General features: G+C 38.3%; 1 protein-coding gene and 1 pseudogene across 12 annotated transcripts in view; both read right to left on the reverse strand.

Moving 5' to 3' along the window:
- ATP7A (ATPase copper transporting alpha) overlaps positions 1-27934 on the reverse strand; it is a 153460-nt gene that overhangs the window by 36148 nt on the left and 89378 nt on the right. For all 12 annotated transcript variants that reach the window (XM_072816029.1, XM_072816018.1, XM_072816025.1 and 9 more), the window contains 9 exons: positions 27328-27491; positions 21979-22140; positions 20430-20506; positions 19827-20052; positions 18493-18726; positions 16996-17087; positions 15628-15755; positions 14275-14429; positions 13927-14061 (listed from right to left, as the gene is read on the reverse strand). In XM_072816029.1, coding sequence (XP_072672130.1) covers positions 13927-14061; positions 14275-14429; positions 15628-15755; positions 16996-17087; positions 18493-18726; positions 19827-20052; positions 20430-20506; positions 21979-22140; positions 27328-27491 — 1373 coding nt within the window. The remainder of the gene's footprint in view (positions 1-13926; positions 14062-14274; positions 14430-15627; positions 15756-16995; positions 17088-18492; positions 18727-19826; positions 20053-20429; positions 20507-21978; positions 22141-27327; positions 27492-27934) is intronic.
- On the reverse strand, positions 2740-5385 carry LOC140627815 (solute carrier family 2, facilitated glucose transporter member 3 pseudogene; annotated as a pseudogene).

Raw genomic sequence — 27934 nt, forward strand, 5'->3', positions numbered from 1 at the left:
AAATATACCTGCCCTACGACCCAGCAATTGCACTGTTGGGGATTTACCCCAAAGATACAAATGCAATGAAACGCCGGGACACCTGCACCCCGATGTTTATAGCAGCAATGGCCACGATAGCCAAACTGTGGAAGGAGCCTCGGTGTCCAACTAAAGATGAATGGATAAAGAAGATGTGGTTTATGTATACAATGGAATATTACTCAGCCATTAGAAATGACAAATACCCACCATTTGCTTCAACGTGGATGGAACTGGAGGGTATTATGCTGAGTGAAGTAAGTCAGTCGGAGAAGGACAAACATTATATGTTCTCATTCATTTGGGGAATATAAATAATAGTGAAAGGGAATATAAGGGAAGGGAGAAGAAATGTGTGGGAAATATCAGAAAGGGAGACAGAACGTAAAGACTGCTAACTCTGGGAAACGAACTAGGGGTGGTAGAAGGGGAGGAGGGCGGGGGGTGGGAGTGAATGGGTGACGGCACTGGGGGTTATTCTGTATGTTAGTAAATTGAACACCAATAAAAAATAAATTTAAAAAAAATCTTGCCATTTGCAACCACATGGATGGAGCTAGACAGTATGATGGTAAGCAAAATAAGTCAGTCAGAAAAAGACAAATACCATATAATTTCACTCATAGGTAGAACTGAAGAACTAAAACAAAGAGTAAAAAAACTAGAGAGAGAGAGAGAGAAAGAGAGAGACAGACAGACAGACAAACCAAGAAACAGACTCTTAACTACGGAGAATAAACTGACAGTTACCAGAGGGGAGGTGATGGAGGGATGAGTTAAATAAGTGATAGGGATTAAGGAGTTAATTTGTCATGATGAGCACTGGGTGATATATGGAATTACTGAAACATTGTATTGTACACCTGAAACTAATACAACACTGTATGTTAACTAGCTGGAATTAAAATTAAAACTTTCAAAAAAATAAAAATCAACAGCTAAAATTTCCTAAAAACCAAAATTTGGTTGCTCATCGGGAAGGCTCCCTCACCAGATGGCTGGTTAGGAGTACTTTTTAAAAAAAGAAGTGAGACTGCTACATGGGGAAAAACTTGTTTGGTTCAGAAAAGGGAGAAAGGATTTCTAGAATTAATCTTCCTTTCTCTGTACTCCATCCAAAATTAGAATCCATCAACTATCATTAATTATGATGCCTATTTTTTTCTTTTGTATATTTTTATTGGAGTTTGATTTACCAACATATAGTATAACACCCAGTGCTCATCCCGTCAAGTGCCCCCTCAGTGCCCATCACCCAGTCACCCCATCCCCCCATCCACCTCCCCTTCCACTACCCCTTGTTCGTTTCCCGGAGTTAGGAGTCTCTCATGTTCTGTCACCTTCTCTGGTATTTCCTACTCATTTTCTCTCCTTTCCCCTTGATTCCCTTTCACTATTTTTTATATTCCCCATATGAATAAAACCACATAATGTTTGTTCTTCTTGGATTGACTTACTTCACTCAGCATAACACCCTGCAGTTCTATCCATGTTGAAGCAAATGGTGGGTATTTGTCATTTCTAATGGTTGAGTAATATTTCATTGTATACATAGACCATATCTTCTTTATCCATTCATCTTTTGATGGACACTGAGGCTCCTTCCACAGTTTGGCCACCGTGGACATTGCTGCTATAAACATTGGGGTGCAGGCGTCTCAGTCTTTCATTGCATCTGTATCTTTGGGGTAAATCCCCAGCAGTGCAATTGCTGGGTCGTAGGGTAGCTCTATTTTTAACTCTTTGAGGAATCTCCACACAGTTTTCCAGAGTTATTGTACCAGTTCACATTCCCACCAACAGTTAAAATGCCTATTTTAGTAATCATCCTATATTTCAAGTAATACTGCATATAATCTTCAACAAAGAAAGAAGTTCCAAAGGAAACCAGCAGCTTCTTAATATAGGCACATGACTTTCTAAGAAGTTAAACTTGAGTTTCCACCTGAAAGAAATTGTTAAGAGGCAACGTGCAAACCTTACACACCACATATGTATGCTTCAATAACATTTTACATTTCTCTTTAAAGTCTTGTCTTCTTATTGCACCTTGACTTTTCCAGTATCAAATCTTCTACCCTATAACCTCTCTTTATGCACTTCCCTCTAACCTCAATTTCCTTATGTTCTCATTATTTGGTAAAACTGCTTTATACTTAAAGAACTATAAATATATAAATATTTATGTAATAAAACCAGAAGATAAAATAAATAAAACTCAAGTTAATTTTCTCTGCAGAGCTGTATGGAAGTGAGGAAGGTGCTCTCATTTAATCCCTCTCTACCCTCCACACTCATGTAGATTTGCTTCCTGTTAAGTCTGTGGTAGGGGAAACTACACCTACTCTTATACTCCTATATGTCCTTGTGAGGTAATATTAGAACCCAAGGGAGGAAAAGCTGGCAAAGCTGTCATATGTCAAGCAATCAATTCTTCTTGAAATGAAGGAATGTTCACTTGGTCTCTCCTAAACAGAAGAGAATGTCCAAGAAATAAAATGTTTAAAAAACCATTGAAGGTCCAACTAACTCCAGTATTGGGTTCCTCTGAGTGCTCATGAAGTGTGTTGAGAGAAAGAAATCAAATAGCAGCATTCAGAAACAGTCCTGGGTAACAATCTGATGAGGTTTCTCTCTCTCTCTCTCTCTCTCTCTCTCATTCATTCAGGGAGAGGTTGCTTTTTTGTGTTGGTTAGGTAGGCAGGAAGGATGCATGGCTTAGACCTTGGTGGTAGTCTCCTTAACAGGTTGGATGCTGTTTATCTCCACAATGGGGCCTTTGTCAGCTCTACTGGCCTCTTTAACCTGCCCTTCAAAGGCTCATGTAATTTCCTCAAAAGTCCTGCTGTGGGTCTCAGGGATGGAAGACCAAGAAGATACCAAGCAAGCCAGTGAAGACAATAAAAATGAAAAATATAGGCTCCTAAACAGAATGCAGCTGAGGGGGAAGAGTTGCCCAGCCAAAAAGTTGGAGGTCCAGTTGGAACAACCAGCCTCTGTCATTGCACCTTGATGGGGTCCCTGGTTAAAGAGTTTGGCCACAATAAACCATGGAATGGAGCCTGGGTCCATTTCAAAAAAGTGCATGAAGACCAAGACAACTGCAATACAGACAAAGCTCTTTCAGTTATACTTGTCCTTTAATAACAATGAAATAGTCATGAAGATGGAATAAAAATCCATCCCTCCAAAACCAATCAGATGTAGAGTCTTCCTCCCTGTTCTTTCCACCAAAAACAAAGAAACTACAGTGAAGACACTATTAACCACACCCACACCAATGGCTTCCCAACACCTGCATCTTTGAAGATTCCTATTGAGTAACAGAACACAGCACTGATTCCAGAGAGCTGCTGGGAGAGCTGGAGCATGGTGAAAATGATGATACGCTGTCAGTAGCTGAGTACTTCTGAAGAGCTCCAGTACAGTGACCTGTTTTTCTTGTGCCATCCTAGCACTCTCATCTTTCATTTCCCCAGTGTCTTGTCTGAGTCACATCCTGGGTGCCCCATGATCACTAGAAGATCTCCTTAGCACTCACCTCTCCCTTTCTGTTAATGGCCAAGAATCTAGGACATTCAGGGCAAAATGGAAGGGCTAATTTGTAGGACAGCTAGAATGATGGTGAAGCCCAATAGCATGGGCCAAAGCTCTTTAGTCACCAAGATGACTTTCAGAACAAAAGTCTGAGCCACCAGAATCCTGGTAACAATACCCAGCTGGTTAGGAATGCCAAAGGGCCCCCACTCCATCTGCTACCATAAAGCATGTAAGAGATACCTTCCCAATGCACATGGACACAAAATCTGTACAGTTATCAGAAGAAGAGGTCAATAATCTATTGGCCCAGGGTCAGCATTTCAACAGACTCTCCTAACTTGGAGGAACCCATAAGGCAGGTACCAGCAACAGCCAATAGGTTGACAATAAGCACTGAATTTCACCTGCCAAAACTATTGACAAAAAGCCCATTGGAAAAGGAGTCAATCAATACTAATGGAGAAGATGGCCCAGACAACGACCAGAGGGCCACAGATAGAGACAAGACAAGGACCCTGAGTTGAGGGAGATTTCTAACCTCTCTTCCAAAGAATTGAGAAACTCCTTTATGACTGTCTCAGGAACACTGATGACTCCAAAGTTGCAGACAAACTAGAAAGAGTCTATTGTATCAATGGAGATAGCAAAGATCAGAAGTGCTATGACCTTCTGTGTCTCCAAGGGCCCTGATTTAATTTTTTTCCAATCTTCAATAAATACCTAGGAATGAGATCCCAGAGACACATCTTCTAGACAATAATCTCTTCAAAATAATAGTGAAAGGGAAAATAAGGGACGGGAGAAGAAATGTGTGGGAAATATCAGAAAGGGAGACAGAACATAAAGACTGCTAACTCTGGGAAACGAACTAGGGGTGGTAGAAGGGGAGGAGGGCGGGGGGTGGGAGTGAATGGGTGACGGGCACTGGGTGTTATTCTGTATGTTAGTAAATTGAACACCAATAAAAAAATAAATTAAAAAAAAAATAAAAAAATAAAAAAAAAAATAAAAAAAAAAACAAAACAAAATGTCCTTCCTGGCAGCAAGTTTTTCTTCAGGTCCCCAGTAAGGCTCTACATCTCACTCTCACTCCCCTGATTCTAATTGTTTTATCTATCTATCTATCTATCTATCTTTTTTTTTTTTTTTTTTTTTTTTTTTTTTTTTTTTTTTTTTTTTTTTTAAATTTTATTTATTTATGATAGTCACAGAGAGAGAGAGAGAGAGAGAGAGGGGCAGAGACACAGGCAGAGGGAGAAGCAGGCTCCATGCACCGGGAGCCTGACGTGGGATTCGATCCTGGGTCTCCAGGACCGCGCCCTGGGCCAAAGGCAGGCGCCAAACCGCTGCGCCACCCAGGGATCCCTCTATCTATCTATCTATCTATCTATCTATATATATATCTGTCTATCTATCTATCTATTTATTTTTCTACTTGTTCTTTAATTAACAAATAACATGAAGCAGTGTATATCACGGCATTTTTAAAAATAAAGAAACACAACAAAGACTTTCTTAGTAGTAATGGCTTTATGATGCTAGATTCTTTTTTTAAGATTTTATTCATTTATTCATGAGACACAGAGAGAGAGAGAGAGACACAGGCAGAGGGAGAAGCAGGCTCCATGCAAGGAGCCCGATGAGGGACTCAATCCTGGGACTCCAGGATCACACTCTGAGCCAAAGGCAGATGCCCAAACACTGAGGCACCCAGGCGTCCCTATGGTGCTAGGTTCTTACAAAGTTCTCAAATACTTGAACTTAATGTTCACCTAAGAGGTATTTATCTGTATAGAAACAGCTGGAAGATACTCTCATAGACATGAAAGCTTATGCTCTTTTTTTAAAGATTCTATCCATTTATTCATGAGAGACACATACAGAGAGAGAGAGACAGAGAGACACAGAGACAGAGAGACAGGCAGAGGGAAAGCAGGCTCCCCACTAGGAGCCCGATGTGGGACTCGATCCTGGATCCCAGGCTCACGTCCTGAGCCCAAGGCAGATGCTCAACCACTGAACCACCCAGGCATCCCACTATGCTTTAATATATGTCATATGTGCATGTTTTCACCTATACTAATTCCAATCTTGCAATTTAGGTATTACAATCTCTATATTACAAGTGACAAAACTGAGGATAACAGAAGTGACTTAAAGGTTCTATCTCTAATATCAGGCACAATCCAGGTCTACTTTAACACTTTATAACACCATACTTTAGAGAGGAACAAGCACTAACATTACATTTATAAAGCATTTAACAAATTACAAAGTGTTTCCAATATATCATCTTATTTAACTTTCACAACAACTGTAAGTTATGCAGGATGGATATTATTAGAATCTCACTTTATAAATGAGGAAACTGAAGCTCAGAGAGAAATTAAGTTGACCAATTCCTTGGGCAAGATGGCGGAGGAGTAGGGTCCCCAAGTCACCTGTCCCCACCAACTTACCTACATAAATTTCAAATCATCCTGAAAACCTATTAATTCAGCCTGAGCTTTAAAGAGAGAACAGCTGGAACACTACAGAGAGAAGACTTAGTGCTTCTAACAAGGTAGGAAGACAGGAAAAAAAAATAAAAAAGAATCAATTGGGGGAGGAGCCCCGCGATGAGCCGGGCTAAGGCTGGGCAGTGAAAGCCTGGTCCCAGAGAAACAGGAACTTTAAAAATCTGCACAGATTCTTCCCAGACGGAAAGGTGCTTAGCAGGGAACTCGGGAAGAACCGCAGAGGGGCAGTGGAGCCTCCAGGTTCCCAGGGTCACTAACAGAGGAAGTGAGCCCGGGGGTACAGTACCACAGACTGTGGGCAGAGCTCAGTAAAGGGCTGGAGCGCACGCTCGGCGGGGACTCAGGAGAAGATCATGCGGCGGCTCCAGATGGAGGGGGCTGCGCCCTGCTGCCGTCAGGAGCCACAGCCACGGGAGCACAATTCCAGCAGCACAGGCCCCAGATCCCAGGACTCCAGGGGACACAGCCCAGGATCCTGCATTCCCCCAGGACAGATGGACACGGGGAGGGCCCAGGACAGCCAGGATGCTCCTGCTGCCAGGCACCCCAAGGTGTGCAGATCAACTCCCCCCACCCCAGGAGCATCTAAGCCAGGGCAGACTGAGAGACTGCGGTAGTTACCACGGAAGCTGACTCCAGAGCTGGAGGGCTGGCCGCCGCCAGTGTTGTTGTTCCTCCTTGTGTCACCCTGTGCCTGGGATGGAGCGGGGCCCACCAGGGAACAGGGGCCTCACAGGATAAACAGCTACCACTGAGCACTGAACCTGGCGGGGGCGGGGCAGGTACCCCAGGTACACACACATGAGAATCAGCACAGCAGGCCTCTTCCCCAGTAGACCAGCTGGAATGACAGGGGAGAGCTGGAAAGTTCCAGGGGAAGTCAAGGGATTTACAGTATATAGAACCAGAAGATACCCCTCCCCTTTTTTTCCTTCCTTTCTCCGGTACAATTCGCTTTTAGCCACTCTGCACTAAGCAAAATGACTAGAAATAACTCACCACAAACGAAAGAATCAGAAACAGTACTCTTTCCCACAGAGTTACAGAATTTGGATTACAACTGGATGCCAGAAAGCCAATTCAGAAGCACAATTATAAAGCTACTGGTGGCTCTGGAAAAAGGCATAAAAGATTCAAGAGACTTCATGACTGCAGAACTTAGATCTAATCAGGGTGAAATTAAAAATCAATTAAATGAGATGCAATCCAAACTGGAATTCTTAACGACAAGGATTAATGAGGTAGAAGAACGAGTGAGTGACATAGAAGAAAAGTTGATGGCAAGGAAAGAATCTGAAGAAAAAAGAGAAAAGCAAAAGACCATGAGGAAAAAGTTAAGGGAAACAAATGACAGCCTAAGATGGAAAAATCTACGTTTAAATGGGGTTCCAGAGGGCGCTGAGAGGGAGAGAGAAACAGAAAGCATATTTGAACAAATCATAGCTGAGAACTTCCCTAACGTAGGGAGGGAAACAGGCATTCAAATCCAGGAGATAGAGAGATTCCCCCCCCCCAAAATCAATAAAAACTGCTCAACACCTCGATATTTAATAGTGAAACTTGCAAATTCCAAAGATAAAGAGAAGATCCTTAAAGCAGCAAGAGACAAGAGATCCCTAACCTTTATGAGGAAAACTATTATATTAACAGCAAACCTATCCACAAAGAACTAGAAGTCCAGGAAGGGCTGGCAGGATATATTTAGGGTTCTCATTTAGGAAATGAGAAGAACATTCGGCCAAGAATACTTTATCCAGCAAGGCTCTCATTTAGATTATGAGAGATAAAGAGCTTCCAAGATACGCAGAAACTGAAAGAATACGTGACCACTAAACCAGCTCTACAAGAAATATTAACGGGGACTCTGTAAAAGAAAGAGAACACCCAAAGAAATAATCCACAAAAACAAGGACTGAATAGGTATTATGATGACACTAAATTCATATCTTTCAATAGTAACTCTGAACGTGAAAGGGCTTAATGATCCCATCAAAAGAGGCAGGGTTTCAGACAGGATAAAAAAGAAAGACCCGGGGATCCCTGGGTGGCTCAGCAGTTTAGTGTCTGCCGTTGGCCCAGGGCATGATCCTGGAGTCCCAGATCGAGTCCCATATCAGGCACCTTGCATGGAGCCTGCATCTCCCTCTGCCTGTGTCTCTGCCTATCTCTCTCTCTCTCTCTCTCTCTCTCTCTCGCTCTCTCTCTACATATCTCATGAAAAAATAAATAAAATCTTAAAGAAAAAGAAAAAGCAAGACCCATCTATTTGTTGTCTACAAGAGACTCATATTAGACCTAAGGACACCTACAGCCTGAAAATGAAAGGGTGGAGAACCATTTACCATTCAAATGGTCCTCAAAAGAAAGCAGGGGTAGCAATCTTGCTATTTATCAGATAAATTAAACTTTATCCCAAAGACGGTAGTAAGAGATGAAGAGGGACACTATATCATACTTAAAGGATCTATCCAACAAAAGGAAGTAACAACCATGAATATTTATGCCCCTAATGTGGCAGCTGCCAAGTCTATCAATCAATTAATAGCCAAAGTTAAGGGGGATCCCTGGGTGGCACAGCGGTTTGGCGCCTGCCTTTGGCCCAGGGCGCGATCCTGGAGACCCAGGATCGAATCCCACGTCGGGGTCCCTGTGCATGGAGCCTGCTTCTCCCTCTGCCTGTGTCTCTGCCTCTCTCTCTCTGTATGACTATCATAAATAAATTAAAAAATTAAAAAAAAATAACCAAAGTTAAGACATACCTATATAATAATACACTAATACTGGGAGACCAACACTGCGCTATCTGTAATTGACAGATCTTCTAAGCACAACATATCCAAAGAAACAAGAGCTTTAAATGATACACTGGACCAGATGGATTTCATAGATAATTACAGAACTTAACATCCAAACACAACTGAATACACATTCTTCTCAAGTGCACATGGAACTTTCTCCAGAATAGACCACATAGTGGGTCACAAATCAGATCTTAACCAAAACCAAAAGATTGGGATTGTCCCCTGCATATTTTCAGACCATAATGCTTTGAAACTAGAACTCAATCATGAGAAGAAATTTGGAAGAAATTCAATAACGTGGAGGTTAAAGACCATCCTGCTAAAAGATGAAAGGGTCAACCAGGAAATTAGGGTAAAAGTAAAAAGATTCATGGAAACTAATGAGAACGAACATACAACCATTCAAAATCTTTGGGATACAGGAAAAGCAGTCCTGAGAGGGAAATACATCGCAATACAACCATCCATCCAAAAACTGGAAAGAACTCAAATACAAAAGCTAACCTTGCACTTAAAGGAACTGGAGAAAGAACAGCAAATAAAACCTACACCCAGCAGAAGAGGAGAGTAAATAAAGATTCGAGCAGAAATCAATGAAATAGAGAGCAGAAGAACTGTGGAACAGATCAACAAAATGAGCAGTTTGTTCTTTGAAAGAATTAATAAGATAGATAAACGATTAGCCAGCCTTATTAAAAAGAAAAAAGACTCAAATTAATAAAATCACGAATAAAAAGGAGAGATCACAACCAATACCAAGGAAATACAAACAATTTTTAAAAACCTATTAGGAGCGGCTATACACCAATAAATTAGGCAATCTAGAAGAAATGGATGCGTTTCTGGAAAGCCAAAAAACTACCAAAAGTGGAACAGGAAGAAATAGAAAACCTGAACAGGCCAATAACCAGGGTGGAAATTTAAGCAGTCAACAAATCCTCCCAAGACAAAAAAGTCCAGGGCCAGATGGCTTCCCAGCGGAATTCTGTCAAAAGTTTGAAGAAGAAATAATACCTATTCTACTAAAGATGTTCCAAAAGATAGAAAAGGATGGAATACTTCCAAACTTGTTTTATGAAGCCAGCATAGCATAGCCTTGATTCCAAAACCAGACAAAGACCCCACCAAAAATTAAAATTATACACCAATATCCCTGATGAACACAGATGTAAAATTTTTCAACAAGATACTAGCCAAGACAAGAGAAACAAAAGCAAAAATGAATTATTGGGACTTCATCAAGATAAGAAGCTTTTGCACAACAAAACTAAAAGACAACCTACAGAATGGGAGAAGATATTTGCAAATGACGCATCAGATAAAGGGCTAGTATCCAAGATTTCTAAAGAACTTATTAAACTCAACACCAAAGAAACAATCCAATCATGAAACGGGCAAAAGATATGAACAGAAATCTCAGAGGAAGACATAGACGTGGCCAAGAAGCACATGAGGAAATGCTCCACATCACTGGTTCAGGGAAATACAAATCAAAACCACAATGAGATACCACCTCACACCAGTGAGAATGGGGAAAATTAACCAGACAGGAAATAACAAATGTTAGAGAGGATGTGGAGAAAGGGGAACCCTCTTGCACTGTTGGTGGGAATGTGAACTGGTGCAGCCACTCTGGAAAACTGTGTGGAGGTTCCTCAAACAGTTAAAAATAGATCTGCCCTACGACCCAGCAATTGCACTGCTGGGGATTTACCCCAAAATACAGATGCAGTGAATCGCCGGGACACCTGCACCTCGATGTTTATAGCAGAAATGTCCACAAAAGCCAAACTGTGGAAGGAGCTTTGGTGTCCATCGAAAGATGAATGGATAAAGAATATGTGGTCTATGTATACAATGGAATATTACTCAGCGATTAGAAACGATAAATACCCACCATTTGCTTCGATGTGGATGGAACTGGAGGGTATTATGCTGAGTGAAAAAAGTAAATCAGAGAAGGACAAACATTATATGGTCTCATTCATTTGGGGAATATAAAAAATAGTGAAAGGGAATAAAGGGGAAAGGAGAAAAAATGAGTGGGAAATATCAGAAAGGGAGACAGAGCATGAGAGACTCCTAACTCTGGGAAACGAACGAGGGGTGGTAGAAACGGAGGTGGGCGGGGGGTTGGGGTCACTGGGTGACGGTCACTGAGCGGGGCACTTGATGGTATGAGCACTGGGTGTTATTCTATATGTTGGCAAACTGAACACCAATAAAAAATGAATTTATAAAAAAAAAGATACTAGCCAATAGGATCCAACAGTACATAAAAAATATTATTCACCATGACCAAGTGGGATTTATCCCCGGGATGCAAGGCTGGTTCAACACTTGTAAAACAATCAATGTGATTGATCATATCAGCAAGAGAGAAAACAAGAACCATAGGATCCTCTCAATAGATGCAGAGAAAGCATTTGACAAAATATAGCATCCATTCCTGATCAAAACTCTTGAGAGTGTAGGGATAGAGGGAACATTCCTCAGCATCTTAAAAACCATCTACAAAAAGCCCACAGCAAATATCATTCTCAATGGGGAAACACTGGGAGCCTTTCCCCTAAGATCAGGAACACAACAGGGATGTCCACTCTCACCACTGCTATTCAACAGAGTACTAGAAGTCCTAGCCTCAGCAATCAAACAACAGAAAGAAATAAAAGGCATTCAAATTGGCAAAGAAGTCAAACTCTCCCTCTTTTCAGATGACATGATACTGTACATAGAAAACCCAAAAGACTCCACCCCAAGATTGCTAGAACTCAGACAGCATTTTGGCGTGTGGCAGGATATAAAATCAATGCCCAGAAATCAGTGGCACTTCTATACACTAACAATGAGACTGAAGAAAGAGAAATGAAGGAGTCAATCCCATTGACAATTTCACCCAAAAGCATAAGATACCTAGGAATAAGCCTAACCAAAGAGGTAAAGGATCTATACCCTAAAAACTACAGAACACCTCTAAAAGAAATTGAGGAAGACATAAAGAGATGGAAAAATATTCCATGCTCATGGAATGGAAGAATTAATATGTTGAAAATGTCAATGCTACCCAGGGAAATTTACACATTTAATGCAATCCCTATCAAGTACCATGGACTTTCTTCAGAGAGTTGGTACAAATCATCTTAAGATTTGTGTCGAATCAGAAAAGATCCCGAATAGCCAGGGGAATATTGAAAAAGAAAACCAGACCCGGGGGCATCACAATGCTGGATTTCAAGTTGTACTACAAAGCTGTGATCATCAAGACAGTATGGTATTGGCACAAAACAGACACATAGATCAATGGAACATAATACAGAACCCAGAAATGGGCCCTCAACTCTATGGTCAACTAATATTCGACAAAGCAGGAAAGACTATCCACTGGAAAAAGGACAGTCTCTTTAATGAATGGTGCTGGGAAAATTGGGACAGCCACGTGCAGAAGAATGAAACTAGACCATTCTCTTACACCTTACACAAAGACAAACTCAAAATGGATGAAAGATCTCAATGTGAGACAAGAATCCGTCAAAATCCTAGAGAAGAACACAGGCAACACCCTTTTTAAACCTGGCCTCAGCAACTTTTTGCAAGATACATCCATGAAGGCAAGAGAAACAAAAGCCAAAATGAACTATTGGGACTTACTCAGGATAAAAAGCTTCTGCACAGCAAAAGAAACAGTCAACAAAACTCAAAGACAACCTACAGAATGGGAGAAGATATTTGCAAATGACGTATCAGATAAAGGGCTAGTTTCCAAGATCTATAAAGAACTTCTTAAACTCAACACCAAAGAAACAAACAATCCAATCATAAAATGGACAGAAGACATGAACAGAAATCTCACAGAGGAAGACAAAGACATGGCCAACACCACATGAGAAAATGCTCCACATCACTGGTTCAGGGAAATACAAATCAAAACCACAATGAGATACCACCTCACACCCGTGAGAATGGGGAAAATTAACCAGACAGGAAATAAAAAATGTTGAAGAGGATGTGGAGAAAGGGGAACCCTCTTGCACTATTGGTGGGAATGTGAACTGGTGCAGCCACTCTGGAAGACTGTGTGGAGGTTCCTCAAAGAGTTAAAAATAGATCTGCCCTACGACCCAGCAATTGCACTGCTGGGGATTTACCCCAAAGATACAGATGCAATGAAACACCGGGACACCTGCACCCCGATGTTTATAGCAGCAATATCCACAATAGCCAAACTGTGGTAGGAGCCTCGGTGTCCATCAAAAGATGAATGGTAAAGAAGATGTGGTTTATATATACAATGGAATATTACTCAGCCATTAGAAACGACAAATACCCATCATTTGCTTCGACGTGGATGGAACTGGAGGGTACTATGCTGAGTGAAGTAAGCCAATTGGAGAAGGACAGACATTATATGGTCTCATTCATTTGGGGAATATAAAAAACAGTGAATGGGAATCAAGGGGAAAGGAGAGAAAATGATTGGGAAATATCAGTGGGGGTGACAGAACATGAGAGACACCTATGTCTGGGAAACGAAGAAGGGGTAGTGGAAGGGAGGTGGGCTGGGCATTGGGGTGACTGGGTGATAGGCACTGAGAGGGGGCACTTGACGGGATGAGCACTGGTGTTATGCTATATATGTTGGCAAATCAAACTCCAATAAAAAAATATCCAGAAAAAAAAATTAAGTTGACCTAAGGTCACACTGATGGCATATGACAGAGCTGAGATCCCATGGTTTTTTTCAATATTATCTACAGCCCTGTTAGAAAGCAAAGTCATGTTGGGAATGAGACTAGGTATAAAATATAAAAGTTCAGTACTTGCTTTGGGAAAATCATAATGAAAATAAGTTTAAAAATTAAAGAAAAAATTCCTTTCCTGAAGGAAATTTTTATATTTATAGAAATGCAAATGTTATTCTTATTACACTTCCATTCTAGGCCCTTAAAGATAATAGTAATTACTAAAATTATTTTCCAACTAATAGTTTATACAAAAGATTCACAAACTGTTTTGCATATGGTAAAGAGTTGTTACAAGTCACTTACAGGAAAGTAGGTTTCCACAATTTCAAAATTCAGGAATCCAATTATAATCCAAACCAAAAGGGTAGCAATGGAAATAATAACAATAAAGGGAACAAAGTAGCCACTGAGTTTGTCTGCAAACTGCTGGATAGGAGCCTAGAATAATAACAACAACAATAATAATAATACATGTATAAAAGTTTCCTTTTTTGATAATGAATACAGAGTATATTTGGTATTATACACAAATATTTTAATAATCTCCATATTAATGCAACTAGAGTTAAAGGAAAATATAAAAGCTAGGTCAAGATTTATACTGAGTAGTCTTTTAAAAAATACTTTGTTTTTTCTAGGGAATTAAGTTACCTTTGATGTTTGTGCCTCTTCCACAAGTTTAACTATTTGAGATAGTGTTGTTTCAGCTCCAACATGGGTTGCACGGATAAGTAGTGACCCATTCTGGTTAATGGAACCAGCAATTACTGTGCTGCCAGATTTCTTAGCCACAGGCATTGCCTCCCCTGCATAAGGAGTAAAGATAGATTTAGGGAACATAAATAAATACTATCTTGAAACATGTTGTTATTTATTAATTGTCAAAGATATGTGGAAAGTATATTCTTACTTCATGAAATAGAATCTGGATAAATGCCTAGGTCAAAGTTTTCCTCCCTTTTTTCTTATGTCAGTTCTGGGCCAAACCCAGGTATACATACCTTAAACTAGAAAAATCTATTAATTCAGCTCTTATATGCAGACACCTTTAAAGCTGCATCCTAGTCTTAGATCATTGGTTTTAAATATGTTCCCAAGGAGCATTTAGAAATGTGGGAGTTCTTATTTATAATAACTATTGGAGCATGGGGTACTGCTACTCCAATTTAGTGGGCCAGTGTCAGGGATACTAAATGTATTACAATGTGCAAGCAGTCTCCCAGAAGAACTGTCCCACCTGAACTGGCAATAGAACCCTATTGAGAAACACAGATTCCTAAATCATTTCCTCATAATCCATAAACTGAGCCTTTTCTGGGACTATCCTGAGGGTTAAGGCAGGAAAGGTATTACGTTGGTTCTGTTCCAGATTGGCCTTAGTTATCTAAGATCTCCAAAACTACTCTAAAGCTTAATCTCTTAGAGCAGACCCTGATGTGGAAAACCTGGCGTCATATTCCAGCTCAGACCAGACCATTTTTTTTTAATTTTTTATTTATTTATGATAGTCACACACAGAGAGAGAGAGAGGCAGAGACATAGGCAGAGGGAGAAGCAGGCTCCATGCACCGGGAGCCCGATGTGGGACTCGATCCCGGGTCTCCAGGATCGCGCCCTGGGCCAAAGGCAGGCGCCAAACCGCTGCGCCACCCAGAGATCCCCCAGACCAGTCTTTAGGGCAGGAAAACAAAATAGGTATTTGCTCAGGAAAATCTGCCAAAGTCTCTTGGACAACACATTAGAATGAGACAACTTCCTTGGGTTACACATTGTAGTAATTAACAATCTTCAGTGAAAAGAGCTTTCAGTAGCATCATGGAAAACACAAAGTAAATCTACAGAAATTGAAATAATACAGTCTTAAACAGAATTCATATTCTCTTTACTCATCATTTACTCATTCCATAGTTTCTACAAAAAGCTCTCTACCTTTTGTTCCTATTTTTTTTATTAACACTGTGGATTCACTTTACTTTCATGTCATGATCCTCTGAAAGAACATACCTGTGATGAGGGACTCATCTACCATAGAATGTCCTTCAATAACACGGCCATCCACCGGAAATTTGCCTCCTGGAACCACTTTAATGATGTCTCCACGTTGTACAAGTTCTACATCCACTTGTTCTTCACTGGATAGGAATTAACATAAAAAGTATTGGGAAAATATGCTTTTCAGCCTGATCTTTCTGTGCCAACTTATTGGTTCAGGTCAAGCTTGTGGCAGCATAATTGCTATCAATGGAAACTAGAACTAACATGTAAGCTGGAGCTGCAATGTCAGTTCTGTTTACTATTGGGGAACAGCTCAGTACCCGGCACACAGTGGGTGCCCTGTATTTTTGTTGAATAGTGACTGAATGAATAAGTTAAATCTTTAGAAAATAATGTGAGAGGTTGTATTTAACTAAACTATTTATTTATTGTGTAAATTTGCCTATATAATTGTATGAGTATACAAATAAGAAATAAAAAAGAATGAAATTTTTAAAAACAGAATGAAATCTTCTCACGTCTTTAGCTCTAACTTCCAGTTTACAGGTAACACAGGAGTTATAGAACAAGTTAGGTGACACCACAAGGAAGCAGAGTTTGATTCAGACTGCGTGATATTCTACAGGACAAATGATGCATGGTTCTTTAACAAGACACCTGCAAAGGGCGGCAGTGAGAGGGTGTGAATAGGAGGGAAGAGCTGTTCTAGATTAAAAGAAACATGTCAGTCAAATGCTTGACACATGGACCTTGTTTGATTTCAATTTCAAAGAAACAAAACTTTTGGAGACAGAGGCACCTGGATAGTTCAGTCAGTTAAGCATCCGACTCTTGTTCTGCTCAGGTCATGATCTCAGGATGAGATCAAGCCCCACCTTGGGCTCTGTGCTCAGCAGAGTCTGCTTGAGATTCTTTCCCCCTCCCTTGCCCTCCTCATCTGCTCTTCCCTGTCTGCTCCTCCCCCAACTCACACATGTGCTGACTCATGCTCTCTCTTTCACCCCTCTCTAAATAAACAAATAAATAACTTTTTGGAGATAAAAGGAAAAATGAGAATATAGACTACATATTAGATGATACTAAAGTATTGTTAATCTTCTTAAATGCAATATGGTATTATAGTTACATAAGAATGTCCTATTTTAATAGAGGTACTATAGGAATATTTAGCAATAAACCAATATGACTGTAATTTAAAATACTACTGCAACAATGTAAAGATAGGATGTATAAATGAAGTTTGATGAAATGTGAATAACTGTTAAATCTGGGAGATAGATTATGTGGGTTCATTATATTCTTCTCTCTACCTCTGGGTATATTCGACATTTTTCATAAGAAGTTAAAATGAGAAGGGGGAAGAATGAAAATAAATACCTTAGGAGAATATTATCAGAGTCAAGAGTTACAATAGTTGCTTCTGTAGCTTGTAGTGAAATTAGCTTGGCAAGTGCCTCTGATGTTTTTCCCTATAAATGAAAATAAACATGCTAACAATGCTAAGGCAAAAAAAAAAAAAGCTCAGGTTTTACCTAAAATAAAGATATAATACTTAACATTTGCCAAAAAGGTAGCTTTAGGAATATTAATTAGTTCAAATTAGAATATGCTTCACTTCAAAAATATGAAGTATACAAAATATAAAATGTATTATTAGGCATAGTTTATAAGTAAGTAATGTAAATTAACAGGAAAAACTTCAAGAACTCAGGTATATGAGCAAAGGACATCATCAGGCAATTCATTTAAGAAGAAATAAAATAACTGATGTGTAGAAACAGATTTGTTCCTGCTATTAATAGAAGAAATGCAAACAAAAGCAACTCTATGATACCATTTAATGCCTACTAACTAGCAAGAATTTATACAGGAGTTAATCCTGATGAAGTTGTAAAACTACTTCACTAACATATTCTTACTGACAAAAAATTGTTACAACTCGTAGCATGAGCCAAAAAAAGATTTATGCCCTTTACTCATATACTTTGTAATTTATCCTAAGATACTAATTCAATAGAAATTACTATTAAACATGAATATGTTTAATGCAGGATTATCTAAAATTTAAAACTGGGAACAATCTAATTGAGAACAAAACTGAAATGGTTTAATGAGTCACAGCACAATGATTTGACAGAATACTTAGAAAATACCAAATAATTATCTGGAATGCAAAAATAGGGAAAAAACTTTCTAGTGTTAAGGATAAACTAGTATATATACTAGGTTTGCCACTTTCTAAAATATAAAGGTATACAGAACAGAATTAGAAAGTAATTTCCATTATAGCATGGGATTACAGGTGAATTTTTTTTAAAGATTTTATTTATTTATTTATTTATTTATTTATTTATTTATTTATTTATTTATTTATTTATTTATTTATTTATGAGAGACACAGAGAGAGAGGCAGAGACACAGGCAGAGGGAGAAGCAGGCTCCATGCAGGGAGCCCGACATGGGACTCCATCCCAGGCCTCCAGGATCACACTGTGGGCCAAAGCGGGCGCTAAACCGCTGAGCCACCCAGGCTGCCCACAGCTGAATATTTTTTTCCATCATTATTTTAAATCTTGTGGTTACATCAATTTTTCCATTAGAAACGTGATATAAATAAGTACTTAGGAAATCTCTCTCTCTTAAAATAAATATGGATATACTGTACTATTTACAGTATTAATTCCATAAATTTGGTAAATCTTCTAAAGGAATATTTAACTTAAAATATTACCCAAATGAAAAAAAAAATTACCCAAATGGAAGTACTTCTTTTGTTAACTATATAAATCAATGTATATTTCCAATAACTGGTCTAGAAAATATGATCTCTTATCCACTCAAGATGTTAACAAATGTCATCCTTTCTTACTTTACCTTTGCTATATGTTCCAGCCACCGGCCTAGTGCAATAAACACAAATAGCATAGGAGGTGTATCAAAGAAAGTAATAGGGTTTACTTTTGCTCTTTCATACATTGCAACCAGAAGAATAACCAAAGAGTAGGCAAATGCAATGGTGGTTGCCAGCACAATCAGTACATCCATATTTGCTGTTTTATGCTTCAGTGCTTTGTAGGCCTGAATGTAGAAGTACCAGCCTCCAAAAAACTGTAATATAAACACAATAATTATTGCCTTTTAAAAAATGCTGAGATTCACATGTAGCTCAACAACAAAGGTACAGTCTCAATGTTAATTTCCTTTTGCTTTGATCTAATCCATAAACACTACAGAAAGATTTTAAGCTGAAACAATAATGTTTGTATTTTAGCAGGTATGTGTGTATTGAGATTCAAATTGCTATAGAAGTCCTTGGCAGCTGTCCTCTACAACCCAATGGATATTCCAAAATACAAAGAAAGTTAAATGATTCATGGATTTTTCTTTTAGATGCTAGCAAAAACAAGAACTAAGAAAATAATTACATTCTTTTGACAAGGGTTTTTTTATATAAAACTCAGCTCCCCTGCCTGAAATTCAACCTAAGTAGTATATCACAAGCTACTGGAACTGCTGGCTGTTTTCACTGGTAAACATAACTGAAAAGCTTATTTTTTCATTAGGACAGAGAAACATACTAAGTTGTTCTTAAAATCATCATTGCCTTTTATAAGGATCAGAAAAAGGAATAAATTAATTAGATGGAAGTGTTCCACAGTAAAAGTTTATCTAAAAAGAAGAGTTGAAAAAAAATTAAAACATAAAAAATAAATAAACAAATAAAAAGAAGAGTTGAAAACATACAAAAGTAATGTACTTCAGTACCAGGGAGAAATAATAAAAATAATAACATGGTATTATAATTATCACCATAATTTTATATAATAAATTACTAATTAATTAAATATATATTTATAACATACTAATATGAATATAATTAATTTTAATATATTTAATATAGAATATAAAATACAAATGTAACTAAAATATAATCTATTTTATTATTATAACTTTAAAGATGAAGTTATATACAACAGCAGATATGAATTGAACTATTTCTCTGCTTTGTTGTTAAACAATATCCTTAGGAATTAAATGGAATTCATTATCTATTCTAACCACTCAGTTTAAGATTGTTTTTATGAGACATCCAGCATAAAATGATCAAACTTCTGGCTAATATCTGTTTTGCAATTGAAAATAGCCTTGCCTGTCACATTTTGCTATTTTTCATTATTAACATATATACTTATTAACATTTCACTTGCCTGTACAGGTACACACAATAAAAAGGATAGCAAATTCATAATGGACAATCCTGGCAGGATCTGGCGCTCCAGGAACATAGAAGAATGAATGTTGATCATTTCTTCTTGACTCATGTTCTGATTATGGTGAAGAATTGCTAGATGGTGATCCATAACCATCATATATATCATCAGCCCCATCACAGGAATACAGAAAAAGAGGCTCACAAGGAAGGATCGTCTCCACCTTACATAGAAAAGAAAACTCATTTTAGTTAAGTAGCTAATGGTTAAAGATTCTATCTACTATAGGGAAACACAAATTGTGACCACTTCAACCAATATAAGGATGACATTGTAAAAACTGACATGTCAACAGAATGTTAAATTTGTAACAAAGAGGGCACCTGGGTGGCTCAGTCCGTTAAGCCTCCAACTTTTGATTTCAGCTCAGATCATGATTTCAGGGTCATGAGATCAAGCCCCATGTCAGGCTCTGTGCTGAGTGTGGAACCTACTTAAGATTCTCTCTTCCTCTTCCTCTCCCTCATTCTTTCCCTCTTAAAACAAATTTGCAACAAAGAGTCAAAATCTGTTTTTCACTGACACACCAAAAGTACTTACTGTCTTATTTCTCGTTTATGGTCCAAGTGGCTTGCTGACCGATCCTTCTTGACCAAAGAAGCTTCAAAACCTAAGCTCTAAGGAAAGTCACAAGAAAACAATTACTTTACTGAATGTAAAAATATTATAGAGAAATTCTAAGCCACTGTATTGTCATTAAGAACAACTCAGTTATTGAGTGTAAGTCAATAATTGTGAATTAAGTCACTCCGGTGAATGCACAGATGAAGATGTGCTCCCTTTTCTTAAATAAAACAAAGTATTAAAGAAAACTACACATAAGTAAGATTCATATCCATATAGACAGTAACATATACTATATTTTCAACTGCTAGGGAAAATGCTGCCATCTTATATTTGTTGGCAGTGTAGCCCAGTGAAAAAAGAAAGGATGAGCTTTAGAGTCAGAAAGAATAGGCTCAAATCCCAGCTATGACACTTTCTAGCTATGTGATTTTGGGTAAGTAACTTAACTTCTATTAACCTGAGTTTCATCACCTCCAAAATGAAGAGGACAACACTGTTGTGAGAATAAAATTAAGAGGTGAAGCTTTGCAATCTTGGTAACTGGTTCTAATAAATACTGGATAATGCTAGCTTCACAAAGATGTTAATATTATTATCTATACCAATAGGATCTTATTTGAACTATTAATATGCTCCAATTATTATAATACCAAGGCTATACCGCATTAAATCTTTTATTTTTTTTTTATTTTTTTCGCATTAAATCTTTTAAAGCATTTTCACATGTACTACCACTTCAGATTAATTGAAGAACACAAGATAAGTTTCTGACAAAAGGGTTTGTTCCTTTAAATTTCATACTTTTTTTTATTTCATACTTAAAAACACATCTTTTTAAAGCAGCATCAGACCCATAAATACAAAGAACGATCTGATTACTGGCAGAGAGGAGGTAGATGGGAGATGGGTAAAATGGGTGAAGAGGAACAGGAGATACAGGCTTCCAGGTATGGAATGAATAAGTCATGGAAAAAAACATACAACATAGGGAATGCAGTCAATGGTACTGTAATAGTGTGTATGGTGATAGATGTGGTGTCACTACACTTGTGGTGAGCACAGCATAACTACTGAGTTGTTGAATCACTATACTGTATACCTGAAACTAATATAACATTGCTGTGTTAACTATACACAAATTTAAAAAATTACATAATTTGCTTTGACCTAACAATAAAGGATCTAACATGATGCTGCTTGCTTTCTTAATGATTAAATAATCTTATAACAAATTATACTTTATTGCCATTTTCTAAATATTTTTAAAGGATTTGTGGTTCTACCTGCAGTCTGCTCCTGATTAATAGTGCCAGTATGGCTTTGCCTAACTCTTCCTGACAAAGACCAAGAAAAAAAACCATATTATGTTGTAAACATATTTATGTTAAATTGGAGACATGTTAATTGAGAGTAATCAAAGGGACCAGATCTTTTTCATCATATCTGATACAAACCAGAAATGATTCAACGGAGTGCTGACTGAACAAGCAAGAACACAGAAATGCAAAATCTTACCACTTACTTCAACCATATGGATAATATCCCTGGGACCAATAATTTCTGGGTCATATTTAATATGTGCTTTGTTGGTTGCCAGGGCCACAGAGCAGTAGAAGATCCCTCTGTGTTTTGTGAGGATAGACTCTATTTTATGTACACAGGAGGCACACGTCATTCCTCTCACCTGTTAAAGACAAAGGTTTTGTTACTCAGAAATCTACTCTTACCTCCATTAAACATTGATTGTAACATGGGATTAACACACAAGACCTTATCTGCACTATTAATATCCTTCAGATATGTTCATTAGAATGCTGTTTTCATATAAAATTAAATGGAACAAAGATATGGTCCCAGCTGCAATAGGTTAAACAGAAGAGGATCTCACTAAGTCAGTATCCCTCTTCCTGTCATTACTCTGTGATAGAGGATTTGACATCTATTGTTTCCTGTATTTTTAAAAAGATTTTATTTATTTCTTCATGAGAGACACAGAGAGAGGCAGAGGGAGAAGCAGGCTTTATGCAGGGAGCCTGATGTGGGACTCGATTCCGGGACTCCAGGATTATGCCCTGCCAAAGGCAGATGCTCAACCGCTGAGCCACTCATGCATCCCTTGTTTCTTGTATTTAATGTCTTGTTTCTGTCCAGAATTTTTAGTCTTTTTTTATTACTTTTAATAAAAGTTAATGGGTGACAAAAGTATCATACTTTTGTCTAAAAATGCATTTTGCCTTATGTCTTGGGTGAGGTTATAGTTCAGCTTGGTATTAAATTCTAAAATAGAATAGCAGAACTTCTGGAATGACTGTGTGTGAAACTCAGCAAATCCTTTCCCCAAAAAGCAATGATAAAATTGAACAAAAGTTTTAGGGCACCTGGATGGTTCAGTCTGTTAAACATCTGCCTTTGGCTCAGGGTCATGATCCCAGGGTCCTGGGATGCAGCCCTGAGTCGGGCTCCCTGCTCAGTGGGGAGACTGTTTCTCTCCCTCCTCCCCGCTCATGCTTTCTCTCACTTTCTCTCTTTCTCTCTCTCTCAAATAAATAAAATCATTTTTAAAAATTGGACAAAAGTTTCAAAAAACAACCATTTAAAGACTCTGGGAAGTGACTAACAAGTATACAACAAATTACAAAGCTTCTATTCAAGAATATCTACTGAGATGGGATGAGCACTGGGTGTTACATGTTGGCAAATTGAACTTCAATAAAAACAAGTAAACAAAAATATCTACTGAAAGATTATCAGTAATGGTGTAGTAAAGGCCTTTGAAAATTATTTCCTCCATAAAAGCAATGAGAAAACTGGCAAAAACTGTCAGAACCAACTTTTTTTTTGAAATTTGGAAATTAAACAGAAGCTTTCAGCAATCCAGGAAGCATTTATTCAAGAAAATCAGAGGGGGCACCTAGGTGGCTCAGGTGGTTAAGGAGCCAACTCTTGATTTCAGCTCTTGTCATGACCTTGAGGTCCTGGGATTGAGCCCCATGTCTGGCTACGTGCTTAGTAGGGAGTCTACTTGAGGATTCTTTCTTCCTCTCTCTCTCTGCCCCTCCCCCCACTCACACCCTCTCTAAAATAAATGAGTCATTTTTAAAAAAGAATTAAAGGAAAATATGAGAATAATATCTCATCAAATAAATAATATTGATAAAGAGAGATCATTAAAAAGGCCCAATGGACAGTCTGGAATTGAAAAGTACAATAACTGAAATAAAAGCAGTACTTGGAAATGTGTAGCTGTAAATGTCAATATTAAAAAATAAGAAAGATCTCAAATAAATAACCTAACCTTCCATGTTGAGCTACTAGAAAAGAAAAGCAAACTAAACATAAAGTGAGCAAAAGGAAGGAAATTAGATTAGAATGGAAATTAATAAAAGAAAGAATAGAGAAAATCAATAAAACCAAAAATTATTTTTCTGAAAAAACTGACAAAATTGACAAACTTGGTAGACTGACCAAGGGAAAAAGAAAGAAGACACGAATGCTTAATATTAAGAATAAGGAGTAACTGCTAACAGGCAAGGCATTTCTTTCTTGGGTTAATGAAAATCTCCTAAAATTAGATATGGTGAAGGCACCTGGGTGGCTCAGCAGGTGAGCGTCTGCCTCTGGCTCAGGTTGTGATCCCGGGGTCCTAAAATTAAGTCCCGCATCAGGCTCCCTCCCTCTGCCTATATCTCTGCCTCCCTGTGTGTCTCTCGTGAATAAATAAACATCTTTTTAAAAAAATTAGATATTGGAGGCAGGGGAAGATGGCAGAAGAGTAGGGTCCCCAAGTCACCTGTCCCCACCAACTTACCTAGATAACTTTCAAATCATCCTGAAAACCTACTAAGTCGGTCTGAGATTTAAAGAGAGAACAGCTGGAATGCTACAGTGAGAAGAGTTCACGCTTCTATCAAGGTAGGAAGACGGAAAAAAAATAAATAAAAAAGCATCCAAGGGGGAGGGGCCCCGCGAGGAGCCGGGCTAAGGCCGGTCGGCGAGAGCCCCCAGGACAGGAGAGCCCAGTATCGGAGAAGCAGAAACTTTACCAATCTTCAGGAAGGAAAGGCGCTAGCAGGGAGCTTGGGCAGGATCCCAGGAGGGCAGGGATGCCCTCAGGCTCCCAGGGGCACTAACAGAGGAACTGCGCCCCAGGGGAGAACGCGCCCCACACCGCGGGCCGAGCTCCCTAAAGGGCTAGAGCGCGCGCCTGGCGTGCCCTGGAGCAGCCCAGGCGGCGGATGTGGATGGACCTGGAGGGTATTATGCTGAGTGAAGTAAGTCAATCGGAGAAGGACAAACATTATATGGTCTCATTCATTTGGGGAATATAAAACTTAGTGAAAGGGAATAAAGGGGAAAGGAGAGAAAATGAGTGAAAATATCAGTGAGGGTGACAAAACATGAGAGACACCTAACTCTGGGAGATGAACAAGGGATAGTGGAAGGGGAGGTGGGCGGGGGGTGGGGGGGTTGGGGTGACTGGGTGATGGGCATTGAGGGGGGCACTTGGCGGGATGAGCCCTGGGTGTTATGCTATATGTTGGCAAATTGAACTCCAATAAAAAAATTGTTTTTAAAAATTAGATATGGTGATACTTGCACAACTCTGAAGATATAAAAAAAACAAACACTGAATTGTACACTTTAAAAGGGTGAGTTTTGTGGTATGTGAATTATATTTCAATAAAGCTATTATGTTTAGAAGTCTTTAAAAATAGGGGCGCCTGGGTGGTGCAGTCAGTTTGGCATCCCACTCTTGATTTTGGCTCAGGTAGTGATCTCCAGGTAGTGAGACTGAGCCCTGCATTAGGCTTTACACTAAGCATGGCATCTGCTTAAGATTTTCTCTTCCTCTCCTGCTGCCCCTCTCCCTACTTTCCCTTTCTCTAAAATAATGTCTTTTTAAAATTTTTTAAATAAATAATAAAAAATAAACACCCATCCATTCTTTTTAATAGCTGCTTAGTATCCCACTATACGAATGTACTGTAATTTATGTAACTAGTCCCCAGTGATTCATTTAGGTTTTTTTCCTATCTTTTGCTATAATAAAAAATATTATAATGAATATATTTGCACTCATGTCATTTCATACATTTGCAACGATTTCTGTTGGATAACTTCCTGTGAGTGGAACTTCCAAAGCAAAGGGTATGTGCAATTTTATTTTTAATAGACATTGACAAATTCCCTGAGAGCCTGTATCAATTAACTCTCCACCAGCAATACATGAGAGATCACAAACATAGTGTTACCAAAATTGTGTATGATCTTTACCAACCTAATAGGTGAAAAAGCATTTCAATGCAGTTTTTATTTGCTTTATTCTTATTACAAGTGAGGGTGAACATCTTTTCATATATTTAAAATGGTAATATTTTGGATTTTCTGTGAACTGTCAGTTCATATCCTTTACTATCTCCCTTTTGGGTTGTTGGTTCTTTATTATTATTATTGATACCTCTTTATATAATTAAGAAAATTAATCTTTATCTATGATAAGAAATAAATTCAATTTACTTGTCTTGACTTTGTTTATGGTGTTTTCCTTCCAAAACGAAATTTTTATGTACATGAATTTATCAATCCTTCCTTTTATAGGTTTTGTATGATATTTAGAAAGGCCATTTCCACTCTAATATTATTTTTTAAGCGACAGATTAGATATTGTTATTGTGGCAAAGCTGGGTGGAAGCTTCATAGAAATTCTCTACTAGTTTTGCAACTTTGTGAGTCTAAAATTATTTACACAATGGATTAACAGACTTGCATATAGTAAAACAAATACACTAAAATGTTATTGGGGAATCTAGGTGGAGTGTATAAAGGTGTCTGCTGTACAATGCTTTTGACTTTTCTGATGTGTCAAGTTTTTATAATAAAATACTGGGAAGGGCAGCCCCGGTGGCGCAGCGGTTTGGCGCCGCCTGCAGCCTGGGGTGTGATCCAGGAGGCCCGGGATCAAGTCCCTCGTCGGGCTCCCTGCATGGAGCCTGCTTCTCCCTCTCCCTCTGCCTGTGTCTCTGCCTCTCTCTCTCTGTGTGTGTGTCTATGAATAAATAAATAAGATCTTTAAAAAAATAAATAAAAATAAAAAAATAAAAAAAGATTAAAAATAAAATAAAATACTGGGAAAAGAGCTCTAAATATTTCTTCTAGTAATTTCATGTTTGTTTTTTTGCATTCAAATTTCTGACTGAGCTGGAACTAATCTTGGTACAGTGTTAAGTGTTTTGTTTTAATTGTTTAAGTTATACAAATAAAATGCAACTCGTTGGATTGGAGAAAATGATCATTTTAAACCATTTTAAGCCTTAAACCTGGTTCTATGACTTCATTTATAAAATTTCAGTCTTCGGTGCATCTGAAATTTATTCTTTTCTATTCCTACTTGGTAGGAATCATACTATATTTAAAAGTTGATTTTTGGGATGCCTGGGCGGCTCAGTGGTTTAGCACCTGCCTTCCGCCCAGGGCATGATCCTGGAGTCCTGAGATCAAGTCCCACATCAGGCTCCCTGTGTGGAGCCTGCTTCTCCCTCTGCCTATGCCTCTGCCTCTCCCTCTCTCTGTGTCTCTCATGAAAAAAATAAATAAAATCTTTTAAAAAATAAAATAAAAGTTGATTTTCATTTCTTTATTCAAACCTAAATCTTCTTTTTTTGGTTCTTAATAGAGTTATGAGTATCTTTTACATTCCATGCTCAAAGGCCACCATTCCATTAAGTTATATCTTATCCTTCTATTTTCCATTTTCCTTAACTTTTCTTTTATGTCTTATTTTCCCAACCCTTAAATACCTTTGGAACTATTTTCTGAATCCTCCCTAAGTTTTCCTAGAAATTGTATTAATCACATAAAAATAATTACTTACAACAAGTTCTAAAACACCATCTACTTCATCAGCATTTTCTATCATAGTGGCTCCAAATCCAAGCTCTCGGATGAACTCAGCTATCATTGGAGGTTGTATAACAACAGGATTGTATCTTACTTCTGCCTTGCCAGCCATCAGAGCCACAAGTACAGAATATATTCCTAGAAGCATTGATAAGAAAAACAATTGAGATAATATCCTTATAAAAAGAGTAATACTATTAGTTTTTTTCACTTGTAAAAGGATTAAAGTGAACCTAGAGACATTTATTACTTAATTTTTATATAGTCTTGAACCCAAACAAAACTACTTTGAAAGGGGGCCACGACTTTTTATTATGGAAATTTTCAATTACATATACCCAAAACAGAGAATAACATAATAAACTTAATACAACCATTGCCCAGTTTCAACAATTATCAATAATACTAGGGCTAGGGACACCTGGATGGCTTAGTCAGTTTTGTAGCTAACTTGATTTCAGCTCAAGTCAGGATCTCAGAGGTCCTGGGATCAAGCCCTACATTAGGCTCTGTGCTCAGTGGGGAGTCTGCTTGAGGATTCTCTCTCTCTCTCCCTCTCTCTCTGCCTCTCCCACAATTCT

The sequence above is a fragment of the Canis lupus genome, chromosome X (assembly GCF_048164855.1).
Source record: "Canis lupus baileyi chromosome X, mCanLup2.hap1, whole genome shotgun sequence".
NCBI classification, from domain to species: Eukaryota; Metazoa; Chordata; class Mammalia; order Carnivora; family Canidae; genus Canis; species Canis lupus.